The sequence below is a fragment of the Ipomoea nil genome, unplaced genomic scaffold, assembly GCF_001879475.1.
Source record: "Ipomoea nil cultivar Tokyo-kokei standard unplaced genomic scaffold, Asagao_1.1 scaffold2826, whole genome shotgun sequence".
NCBI classification, from domain to species: domain Eukaryota; kingdom Viridiplantae; phylum Streptophyta; class Magnoliopsida; order Solanales; family Convolvulaceae; genus Ipomoea; species Ipomoea nil.
Genome location: NW_017619254.1, coordinates 443,514 through 456,562, shown reverse-complemented (window position 1 = coordinate 456,562; position 13,049 = coordinate 443,514). Strand labels below are relative to the sequence as shown.

General features: G+C 31.7%; 1 protein-coding gene across 1 annotated transcript; it reads right to left on the bottom strand.

Annotated features, from left to right (window-relative positions):
• Window positions 1-2,722: 2,722 nt before the first annotated feature.
• Window positions 2,723-6,445, bottom strand: LOC109159217 (uncharacterized protein At4g04980). The gene is made up of 9 exons (XM_019307302.1): window positions 6,060-6,445; window positions 5,899-5,977; window positions 5,574-5,777; window positions 5,397-5,495; window positions 4,986-5,094; window positions 4,067-4,865; window positions 3,715-3,880; window positions 3,439-3,603; window positions 2,723-3,360 (listed from the first exon to the last, which is right to left on the bottom strand). The coding sequence occupies exons 2-9, from the start codon at window positions 5,971-5,973 to the stop codon at window positions 2,989-2,991; spliced, it is 1,989 nt and encodes a 662-aa protein (XP_019162847.1). The 5' UTR covers window positions 5,974-5,977; window positions 6,060-6,445; the 3' UTR covers window positions 2,723-2,988.
• Window positions 6,446-13,049: the final 6,604 nt, after the last annotated feature.

Here is a 13,049-nt window from a genome sequence, read left to right as displayed (position 1 = left end):
AACATTATCTTGATTGATCTCGGGGTAGCAAATAATTAATATGGTGGATAGAATTAATACAAATCTCCGCTGGCATTCTAAATTGAAGTTGAGGTTTATCTACTCACACTATCGAGTATTGACATCAAATTAAAAAAGAAATTAAATATGAAATTTAACTTGTAACCTCCAATTTGAAAGAGTCACAGTTATACTATTGACCACAAAATTTTTGACTAATACTCTGTAACTAAGTACATACAAATAAAAAAAACGTATGTACAAATAAAACAAAAATGCATTAAAGAATCATGGACTCATTGGAGGAGTTGACGATGATTGGCGCAATTGGTTAACATTTTGTTCAACTCAATAAGTTATCACCTTTTTATTTTTATTTTTATTTTATTTTTAGACCACTTCATAATTCATATGTACCAAATTTGAGGTATTAGCCCAAGTCTTACGTACTCTTTACGTGGGACTGGGACTAATATTGTTTGTTGTTGTTTTTTGTTTTTGGTCTTTTTTTTTTTTTTTTTCTCTCTCTCTTTATTAATGTGTTATTAAATAAAATGGGCTAATTCTTAACTAAACTACTATTGATGTTTTGAAAAATGAATATATATCACCAAACAATCATTACTTTTTTCTTCTCTTTTATTTGATCTATGACCAACCAAATTGACATCCTATAAGTTTTCTTTGATTTTGTCAATATCAAAACCTCTCCTTCACAAATCACAATTTCCCTCGGGTTACACGGTATCACTTCTTCACGTCATCTTTGGAATTCAACGCATGCAACAATAGCAATTCGTGCATTTCGTGCTTATCTAATGAATCTTTCATATTGTTACGGTGTTACCTTCAGCTGGATATGATGATGATATGTAAATTAGCAATTCTGTGTGAATCAACTTCTTTGGTTGACCAAATCTTACATCTGGGGCTTGAAAAGTCGGAGTTTTGCCTACTAAATTCAACATTATTTTATTTTTCAAACCCACAATTATATCGGCTTATTTGGTTAATTCTCATAAAGATCCATTAGTCATGGATGAAGAATATGACAACTTAACGTACTTATGAATAATATTTGAAAGAATGAGTTTATGCGATAACTTTTCTTATATCGCTTTCACTAAACCCGAACCCACAACCTCTCATATGAATGAATAACTTGGTACGTGCCACTAGACCATAAAATCCTGGCAGGAAAATACATATTTATTCTTTTATATGTTATCATCTATTTTTTTTTAGTACTATCGACTCTATTGCCAGTATAGTATCATCTATTTAATTGTATTATTAGAGATATTTATAATTAATTAGTTAACATTACTTAGTATATTTTAAAATGGGAAAATGACACTTTTTCCCTCTGTGTTATATGCTTATAGCACTTTTTCCCCCTAAGTTATTCATGCATCCACATTTGCCCCCTCAATTATTATAAAAGTGGCAGTTCCCCCCCCCCCCCCCCCCCCCCCCCCCGATAATATTAAATGGACATTTCTACCCTTAAAATAAATATTTTATTTATTTATCTTCTTCAACAAATTATTGCTTATACCTAGGGATGACCACGGTTCGGTTCGAACTGAACTGAACACTATAGCAATCAAAAATAAAAAAATTTCGGTTATAATCCACAACTACTAGTAATAGCTTAAAATTAGAATTATAATATTTACAAATAGTGTATGTTTTTTTTTTTTTTTTCACATTTATATTAACTTTCACATATAAGTATATATAATCGCGATTTGGTTTTTATTTTGAATCGTCGGTTCACGATTTCGGATCCAATTTGAACTGTTAGTTCAAACTTTATTTTAAAATTTTATTTTTTATTTTTAAAGTATTCGAAAAATTCAAAAATTAATGTATTTTATTTTTTCAAATCGTGGTTATAATTTGTTGGAAAAGAAAAATAAATGAAATATTTATTTTAAGGGTAAATATATCCATTTAATATATTAGGGGGGAAAAACTGTCACTTAAATAATTTAGGGGGGAAAAGTGCTATAAGTATATAACACAAGGGAAACAGTGTCATTTTCCCTTTTAAAATTATATGAAATAAGGGTTAAATATGTCATTGCATCACTCAGGCAACTTTAATTATGTCACCTAACTTTAAAAAAATTGCAATTGACTCTTGAACAATCTAAAATCATACAATTAAATTTAAAGAAGTCTTCAAGAAGTTATTATTAATTGGTTGTCTCACCTTATTTCAAGGAGTCTTCATGCAACCAACTTATTGTCAAGAGTCCTATTTTCCCTATATAAAGAGGCCTGAAACATCCAAGCAAGGGGTTGTTTATTCCATAGACTATTGGTTTAGAACCTGCTCGAATGTTGATTTCAGTAATTCTATCAACTCAGGAAATGATAAGATTGGATTTGGTGTGGATGATTAGACCATAGTGTGTATGGAAAATCAATTCAACCATTTGTAATCCCTGTGATCATTTAGCGAGGTTGGATTCACTTTTGAGTGGCCAGCATATGTAAGATAAAATTTTTAAACTATGTAAACATATCACACGTTCCTGATTCCTTTATTTATCTACTTTTTAATTATTTTTATATTTACAGAGGTCGTAGTTCAAATAATTAATTTGTCTAAAATTGAGTAGGAACAGATTAAGTTCTTGCATTCAAGACTCATGATTTTACAAAAATAATATATATGTAGTTGTAAATACTCCATATATATATATATATATATATATATATTCCTTAAATATGCATCATCTTTATAAGGAGAAAACACACCTAAAACTAGAAAATACTCTCCTGTAGCCTTTAGGTGCTACATTATATGTTAAAAGACGTACGTGGAAAATGAAGCCCCACATGCATAAATACTATACCCCTAGTAATGCTGGGGTTAAGCCAAAATGGAAACACAAGTAGTATGCACTTATTATATCATATCACATGCATGGTCAAGAAGCAGTACGTGAAAATGCGTCAGCTAGCTACGACAGTGATTTAAGGTTGAGGGTCCGTCTCGATCTCACGCGCCACTTCTCTTGTCAACTTGTCTGCACGCTCGTCATGTCCACCGGCGAATGTATAAACTCTGTATGCAAACTGGAAGGCCTTCCAAAGTAGTTTCCCGGCGGATTCCCCCTTCCGGCGGTGGCCTTCTTTGCAGGGTGAGTTTGAACCTGCCGCCGCCACCTCTCTTTCCTTCACTTCTCTCGTCTCCTTGAGTGCGAGCTCCATGCAGTTTGATGAAACGTCCACCATCAACTCTTTTATGCGAATGAGGATGGAGAAATCGAAAGTGATTTTATGGTTTGCAAGTTTCTTGGCTTCTTCATCTTTGGTCTGTTCTAGCTTGTCCAAATCCAGCTTTATCTGGAAAAAAGAAAGGTATTAATCCATGCCATGGGGATGAAGACGACATGAATTGAAGCCAATTATATATGGGTTTACCTTGCTGAAATAATTCTCAGCTTTCTGAAGAAGTTGGTTGACAGGTGAGACTATTGGCCAGTTCTGCAGTGTAGAGGCCATGGCATCTAGCTTGGAATGCAGTGTTGCTGCCATCCTCAATGCCTCCAGCTTTTTTGTGGGAAAATCTTCAAACCTTGCTAGCACCTGCGCTGGGAAAGGTTAAAAACTGCAATTATAAAGTGGTTTTAATTCGAGGATGCATGCATGGGACTATGGGAGTAATATATAGTTGAAGGAATTAAAATGTCTGTTGACCTGAGATTCATCGGTTAGTTTTTCCAGGTGGGATTCCACATGTTTGTGGAATTTAATGAGCTCAGACGTGTCTGCTGTCTGGAAAGTTGCTATAGATGTTTTCAACTCCATGATTGCTGTTGCATGGTTCTTAACATCCTCTTGAATCTGTTGGAAATATGCTGACCTGAGAAATGTAAAACAATTATATTCAAAAACAGGAAGAACCAAATACCTATTGAAATTGACAAATACCTCAGCCAAGTTGGTCAGACTATAAACCAGTCCACTATGAACAACATAAACTATGATTAATCTATGATGGTCTGATCTTTTAGTGGCTAAGGTCAAAGATTGGTTTAATTCACTTTACCTTTTTGTCATCTCTGCTAGAGCATCAGCCATTCCCTGTTTGCCTCCAGATCCTGCACCAACCTTACCCTTTCTCCCAGATTTGCCGTCTAAACTGGAACCTTCCACTTTTACCTTGAGAAGCCGGTACAGATTCCCCATTTGCGACGATCTCTTCAATTTAGTAGATTTCTTGGTGCGTAGGTTTCTGGCGCCAGGCGATCCAGGAGGCGGAGGAGGTCCTGAAGCTCCTCCTTTTGCCATTGGCCCTGGCGGAGGAGGTGGTGAAGCTCCGTTTGCCGTTGGCGTTGGCGGAGGAGGTGGCGGCGCCGCCATGTTAGAACATGGCGGTGGAGGAGGAGGCGGCGGCGGTGGCAGTACTACTTCCAATTTCACTGCAGAATTATCCAGTTTTTCCTCAGTCTTGGCTTCTTCTACTACTACTACTACTTCTTCTTCTTCCATAAATGTGGTGTTTTCATTAACCACATAATTGGGTTCCTTGGGCGCTACATGAGAGACCATTTCGAACGACAGGCGCTTTAAATCAATGGGTTTAAGTTTCCCCCCCAGTGCTTCAACTCTGAGTGGCATAAAAAACGAGGAGGAAGAGTGAGCCTTTATACCCATCTCAGGAAGCACTGAAGTTGGGGTGTTTGGGGAAGAAGAAGAAAGAGAGGATCTGATATCCAAACAAGAATCAAACAAAGCTTCCTCCTCGGATGCCGCATTCGACGAATCGCTGTCATCACCATCTTCATCTGACATATCGAACACCCTTTCACTCGCTACCTTAACAATCTCTTCCAGCAATCCCAGTGCTGATAATGAATCAGAAAACTTATCATCATCAACGCCAAATTAAAAGAACACGAAAACCATTGGCTTTATCTTGGTTTAATGAGGATATATATATATACAACCTAACATAGTAACATTACCATATAGTTCCAGGTTGGGCAGATCATCTCTGCGATTATCCATCCATTCCTCATCGTGTGTCCACATTTTCCCAATCGAATCGAGAGCATCACAGAAGAAATTCAGTTCCTGCACCATGAAACTCCCATGTTGATCAAATGCCAAAATGTTTTTACCTCTAATGCTAAATCCATTGGACATATATATATAGGATTCGGATTAAATGAGAACTACCCTTTCTGGTATGCATTCTCAGATAATTGATTGTGTATCTGGAAACACACATTTTTGTAATTATAATTGTATATCATGTAATGTTCTATTTATTATGCATTTTAGTAATTTTTCTGTAATTACACTTGTAAGTCTTGTAATGTCTGATTGTATAACGCACAAGAGGGATATTTTTCTTTTGATATATATAACAAAACCTGGTTTGTTTGTGCTTTTTCAATCTCTGAATTACTAATTATTCTTGGCTTGATGGAAGGATACAGTTTGTACAGATCCTTCAGGGTCAACACCAACAACTGCAAAATTAATGTAGCAATATTAAAGCAGAACGAAAAATGTGTTCTGTCTCAACTAAAAGATTAAACCGAAGATACCTGGTTTACAGAAGCAGAACCAATGCAAGGAGATAAATCCAGCAAGTCTCTGAAGGTAAGAATCTTGTTCCTAAGCTCTGTCATGATTATGAAGTTGGCTGCTTCCACAGGCGACCTGCGAACTTTGGAGCCCTTCTTAACCTTTTTGCTACTCTTTTTTGTCGACACAACTTTTGTTCTCTTCTCCAAAAACACATCCTCGTCCTGTCAAAATGCATGTGTTTCCCATCATATCATATATATATAACACAATGATCGAGAAATTAAAGGAATGTAATTAAGATACATTGAATTGAATTAAGTATGAAAAATAAATAATATATACCCTCTCTTTGGATGCAGAAAACCTGGTAGGAAATATGAGTGGAGGCACACCACCTAGAACCTCATGTCCCATCATCAATCTGGAAATTAAAACAACTTTTAAAACCCCAACAACAGGATTAAAAAATCTGGGTACGCAAAATAAATAATGTTTTCTCAAACCTGGTCAACTTTCTTGGTTCTGGGTCAAAGATTGCTGATGGCCATTGCAGGCAGGAATAATAATATGATAATTATAGTAATTATAGAGAAATTAGGGATTATATTATGATATGATAAGCCGATGAAACGTTAACATTTAAATTTATAATAATAATATATAAATTTCTTGACAGAGAGAAAATCCATAATAGAAAATGGAAAATTTTCAGAACGTGCAGCCCAGTGATGCATATCTCTGGGAAGGGGATTTTGATTAAACATTGTTTTGTCTGATTCTTGAACATGGATATGGGACACCTCTTCTTCTTCGTCCCCTTCAACCCTTAACTTTCTCTACATTGTTCCCATTCGGCCAAAAGGGGGAGGGAAGAGAGCCAATTACAGAAATGAGTTCAGTGCATCTTTTAGGACAAAGCCGTGTATGTAGATGCTTGTTTTTCGGGGGGTTTAATGTTTTTCTTTTCTCATAATCACTATTTTTCTCTTTACCAAAAAAAAAAATTTAATAATAATCACTATTTTTCTTTTCTATTACGTTTATATATACTAGCCCTATTATGTTCTGCGCCCGAATAAGATAAGTAGTCAATGTTAAAATTCATATTATATTTTGAAATAATTTGAAAGTGTAATAGTACAAGAAAAAAAAATTAAGATTAATATCTAAAAACATAATAAGTCTCCACCCAGGTTAAATTGCTTATTTATTTCTATTTATTTGTTAAATATTTTTTACATTATATATATTATAAGAGTTGTATTATATATTTTTTTTTTAGACAAAAATATTCCTACCTTTATAATTTTGTTATCTTTTTTTTCCCATAATTATTATCATGCACATATACATTCACAATATTTTTCCGTATGTTTGTCAATGATAATAATATATATAGACATGCTATTATATAAGAAATAAGTTTGATTTTATTAGATTTTAATTAAATATTACCATAATTATATTTTATATTTATCATATATAAAATTATTACTTTTTTTTTTTGAAAAATATAAAAATTATTACTTAATTGTATAATCAATTGATGATACCATAATTAGTACTCAACTTATCAACTACATTTTTAATTATTGCTCTGGAGTGCTTTTAAACGAAATTAATTACTACGATATTATTTATAGCGGTAAGATTGTAATTATGGTATGATTTTAATATTTTTATTTATATTGAAAAGGATTCGATTTGTATTAAAACGAGAAATAACATTTGGTAAATATGGTAAAGAGCAAATACCAATTTTGGTCCCACGAGTATTAGCAAAATGACAATTTTAGTCAACATGTTTAATTCCTACCAATTTTCATCCTCGACTATTACTTTAGTACCAATTTTCATCCACGACTATTGTTTTAATGCCAAAATTCATCACGCCAATCACACATTTGTTTAAAACATGTCGAAATATGAAATTATTAAGGGTATTTTCGTCTGTTTAAAATTAAGATCCCAATTTGAGCATGAATAAAAAGATTTAAGCCCTAAGATCTATCGCGATTCGCAATTTTTCTCCTCAAATTAAAGTAGGATGATGAGGAGAACTGCCAATTGGGATTGATCTTAGGGCTTACATCCCTTTATTCATGCTCAAATTAGAGTCTTAAGTTGAAAATGACGAAAATGCCCTTAAAATTTTTAGATTTCGACATGTCTTGGATGGAGGGGTGACCGACGTGATGAATTTTGGTACTAAAATAATAGTCGTGGATGAAAATTGGTACTAAAACAATAGTCGTGGGATGAAAATTGGTAGAAATTAAACATGTGGACCAAAACCGTCATTTTGCCAATACTCGTGGGACCAAAACTGGTATTTGCTCATATGGTAAATGACTTATGACTAATATTGTGACTAATATTTTTGGTTCAAGATGGAAGATTAGGTACATAATTTATTTGTAATAGTAATGTCAAATAAGTTGTATCGTGTTGATCCAGCCCATGCTTAACTGTTATCTATAATATTGATGCCATCATTTTTTACCTTGTATGTAAAAGGAATCTAAATCGCTTCATTTTTAGCCTACAAACTTAATTTAAAAAAAAAATGAAAAAAGTAATGTGAGCTTAAGCCGGGATTGTCACATTACATTATTTACATAGAATATGGCCTCGCATGATCTGTATATAGGATCGTGGCGTATTGACCCAAGTATAATAGGATATAGTTATGTCTGATCTGTTGCGGTTGATGCTGATTCATTTAGACCTAACTTAAATTGTCATCTCTAGTTTATAATAATAATGATGTATAAGTAGATAAAGTAATTTGACATGACTATGTAATATAAACTAACTAGATTTCAATGGTGTAAAGTTAATTTTACCCGATTTTTTTTTTTTTTTTTTTTTGGGACAAAAATACAATATTTATAACATATATATTTTTACAGTTTATATAATTACAACTTTTAGCTCAAATGGGCTCCATCACTTGATTAATAATCCTAGCCCAATAATCCTTTTATTTAGGCCCAACACATAACATTGGTCATTTACCGACTCTTACTGCTGCTTGGGCCTATAATGCAACATGGAAATTATGTGGGCCATTAGCCCAACATTTTGTTACGGCAATGACCCAGTTTTTGTTGATACAATCGTTATATGGGGCAAATTATTTTGTGGACCCGATCCACATTGCAAGGTAGACTCGGATTTAAAAATACACAATTTATGTACAGTCGTACAGAGTAGTCTCAGTTTGCATACTGAATGTTCTCAATTTACATACTGAATGTTCACAATTTACATATTAAATGTTCACAATTTTTATATACTAGATGTTCACGATTTACATATACTAAATGTTCACAATTTGAATTGTGAACATTCAGTATATAAATTGTGTATTTTGACCTAGGTCCTTGCAAGGTGGACCTGGGTCTATGGCATAATTGTCGGTTATATGGTGAACCATGGTGATAAGTTACATATATATATATATATATATATATATATATATATATATATATATATATATATATATATATATATATATTCAAATGAACATATAGTAAAAAATAATTAAATTAATACTTTAGTGTTACAGTAATAAACCTATTGTGTGCATAAAATAAAATTGAATAACTGAGATATGAAATATAATTAAAATGATACTTCAACGTTAATATAATGAAACTAGTGTGTATAAAAACTTAAACTAAAACAGATCTCATACCATGGTCAATACTGCTACATAAATCATGGTCTACAATAAAATTTGGCTTCAGTAAATTACCATAGTAACCATAATCGGTTAGGTTACTTGCTGGTACCCTAACCATAGTTACCCTGCCAATCTTATTTCTAAAGTTTATTCTATAATAAAAATGAAAACTTCTTAATGGCTTAAACACTTTTGGATAAAATTATATTTTGAATTACTTGGATCAAATATCATAAATGTATAAATGGCCAAATGGGACATTAGGACCTCTCATTCTTTGGATTTTGAAAGATAGCCCACACAGAATTAAAACTTTTATGTTAACTCTTACTTAAATGATTTTATAATTTGTCATAAATGTCAACAATCATAATAATCATGTTATAAAATGTGATGCATATGAATATTGAAAAGTAGTGCAATGGAATAATACCAAACAGGATTACGTGCCGTTCACGTGCTGAGAACTTTAAATATGTAAGGTGTGGGGCTGCTATTCAATTCAGATCGAGGCAACTTCCACATAACATCCTCTTAAAAAATTGAAATTCTTAACCTTTTTTTTTTTAAAGTTGAAATTGTTAACCTATTGTAAGGGAAAGTATACAATTGTTATTATCTAAAAATGAAGTGATGTGATTTTATAATAATTGACCAATTTAAACTAAAAATACAAAATAAAGATCAAATAAACTCATGAACTATTCATGAAAGTGTAATTAAGCCCTCGAATAAAAAAATATTCAATTAGATACTTGAACTTAGAAAAAAATAGATGCAATTAACCCTTTTGACATGTTATTACAAGTAACCTCCACATTATACGTTAAAGGTGATTGGAATATGTTTTGATGACTTAAATACGAAATTCACATAATAATAATAATAACAATAATAACAACAACAACAACAACAACAACAACAATTTATTAATTAAAATATTAATATTTAAAAAAAAAACAAAACTTGGTTGGCGATGCCATGACGGTTGGCAGCCAAGTTCTTTTTATTCCCGTAGCTTCCACATAAAGTTGAACTTAGAATCTTGTGATTATCAAAGTCAATTGTATAACCAATTCAATTAGAATTTCCTACCATTATTATACTCCTCAGTCATATTTTACATGTCTTGTTTAATATTCATTGGTTAGATTAACTCTTTAAAAAAAAAAAAAAACAAAAAAAATTCCTTTAGTATTTTTTTTAAAAATTATTTTTATATTTGTTTGTATTTAATAATATTTTAAATGTAATTTCTAAATATATAAATTTCATATATTAATAATCTTTTTTGAATATATTAATTTCATATATTAATAATCTAATATATACTAAATTTAACATTATGAAAAATTGATATAAAAATAATTTTAATCAAATCTTATTAATCAATTTAGATAATTAAATGAGATGGAGGGAATACTAATTATCATGAAATGACAACCGAAAAGTGAAGCTTCCATAGTGCCATCAGCAGCCAATGAAATCACGAGTACAGTTTAAATAAAGGTCAAGAATCAATATATTTTGGAACGACAAGACAATAGGTTCCAGACAATATTAGTAAGGTTGGATGGTCCAACATGGACTTGGAATTTGGAATTGTACGTATCCAATAACAAGAATATGATTCATGAAATCACGACGTGATTATACAAAAGTGGGACCAAAATGGTAGCCTCTATTTTACTATAAACACATCCTTCCTCTTTAACCTATCCACCACAAAACTAAAGCAACCTATTTATTAGTCTATCATACAAACCATTACATTTTTGTTTACAACAATAATTCAATAAAAATGGCAAACTTCCCAGTTATCAACATGGAAAAGCTTAATGGCGTGGAACATAGAGTGATTGCACAAGCAAACATATACAATGGATTTGAAGACGATCAACAAGTAGTGGTCTCTGACATGTTTAAATATTTTTCTTTTGAATTAATTAATAAACAAGTTCTTTGTTATAAGAGCAAGACCTTACCGTGTAAACAAAATAAATTTGATTTAGTCTATAAGGTTAGGTCGAATTCTTTTTTCAAGGTGACTATAAAATTTTATAACTTATTCAATTACATATTTTTCATTTTTAGTGTCAAGTTTTTAAAATTCTCTTATAATATATTGTATTTGTCTCGCTTTTGACTAAGTTTATTTTTTGTACATATACCATTGTCAAACGTATTCTACCAATTACAGTATATACGTATGGAATGAAGAACATGTTCTTTAAAGAGTTTAATTATTTGTTTCATCATTTTGTGTTAATCTTCTGAATTAGTATTTCACGTTAATATGTGGTAATTAAGGATATATTGGAAATTCAAAAACATTTTTAACAAATTTAAACGAATCAAATATTTAAAATAACATTATTTTTAATATAATTGCTATGATTTTTGTGTAATACCAAATATATTAATTAATTTTCTAAACAAATATATTTCTTGCAATTTTTTTCAAGAATTTAATTGATAGGAAAGTAACCTTGTTGTTGTAACCTTATATAGAAAAAAAATGAAATAAGCACTCAAAAAAGGGTGTAATTAGCATATTTTTACTAAAAATTAGTAAAAGCAATAGGTTACTTGATGGAGTGTCTTTTTGTTACAAACGTTTTCTTTTAAATGTGGGGTTTAACTTTTCTTTTCTATATATATCTCAATTTTGGCAATCAAAAACATTTTTTTTTCATTCTACAACGAAAGGACAAGGATGTTCGTCGTCATCTTCCATAGCAATATAATGGACGACGAGGACAAAGGTTAATGTCCTCCATGGCCATGGATGAGGACATTATATTCCATCTTCTTTCTCAACAACCATGGATTTTTCTTGATTTCCAACTCACTGAAAAATGAAAGAAGATTTGTTGAAAAATTTAAGAATTGCCAATAATTTCTTACTTTAGAAAGATGACCATAATAAAGGAAAAACAAATACAATTATTCCCACATTAATCCTAAATTAGTTAACAATTTTCACGTAAGGTTCCATATTTGTGAATTTGAAGGTCAATCTAATTTTAACCTATATAAAATAATGCTAATGATAGTTTTTTCTAAGTTCAATGATGTATTTGAAACTTTCAATTCGAAAATTCAGTGATGCAATTACACTCTCAAATAGATTAAGAGCTTATTTAATCACTTTTAAAAATTTAGAACACATTTAAGATGAAAAAAAAACAATTATCTTAAAATTTTTACGTTACATCATACTTAAATAGTTTTTTTTTTTTTTTTTTTGAAAGTTACTGGCTCTATTACATTGTAGTATCTGTTCATATACTTTCTCAACCTACTGAAACACAAAGAACCAATAACGCCTCCACTGAGGCTTGAACTCATAATCTTCCAATTGGAAGTCCAACCCGGATACCATTAGACCACGTAGTCCTGGTCCTCATACTTAAATAGTTTGATTTGTCATATATATAAAGAGTTAATTCTAGCAATGGTCCTTCGACTATTGTGATTTTCCAAAATTGGTCATCGACTTTTAATTTGAACAAAAAAGATACTTGACTTTTACATTTATTCCAGCAATGGTCCTTCCGTCAAAGATCAGTTAAGTTGGCGTTAATTAGAGGGGTATTATAGTCATTCTATCTTGGTGAATAACTTATTGGGATAGTGCTATTGACTCCAGTCCATGGCCACGGGTGTCTGCCGGCCAATCATCTCCGAACACGAAATTTGCGACGGTGAAGTTTGCGGCGTCGGTGGCGTTGATTACATGGAAACCCGGCCATGTTACCCTGGCACTAGTGTCGGATCTCGGGCCGGTGTACGATTATATTTT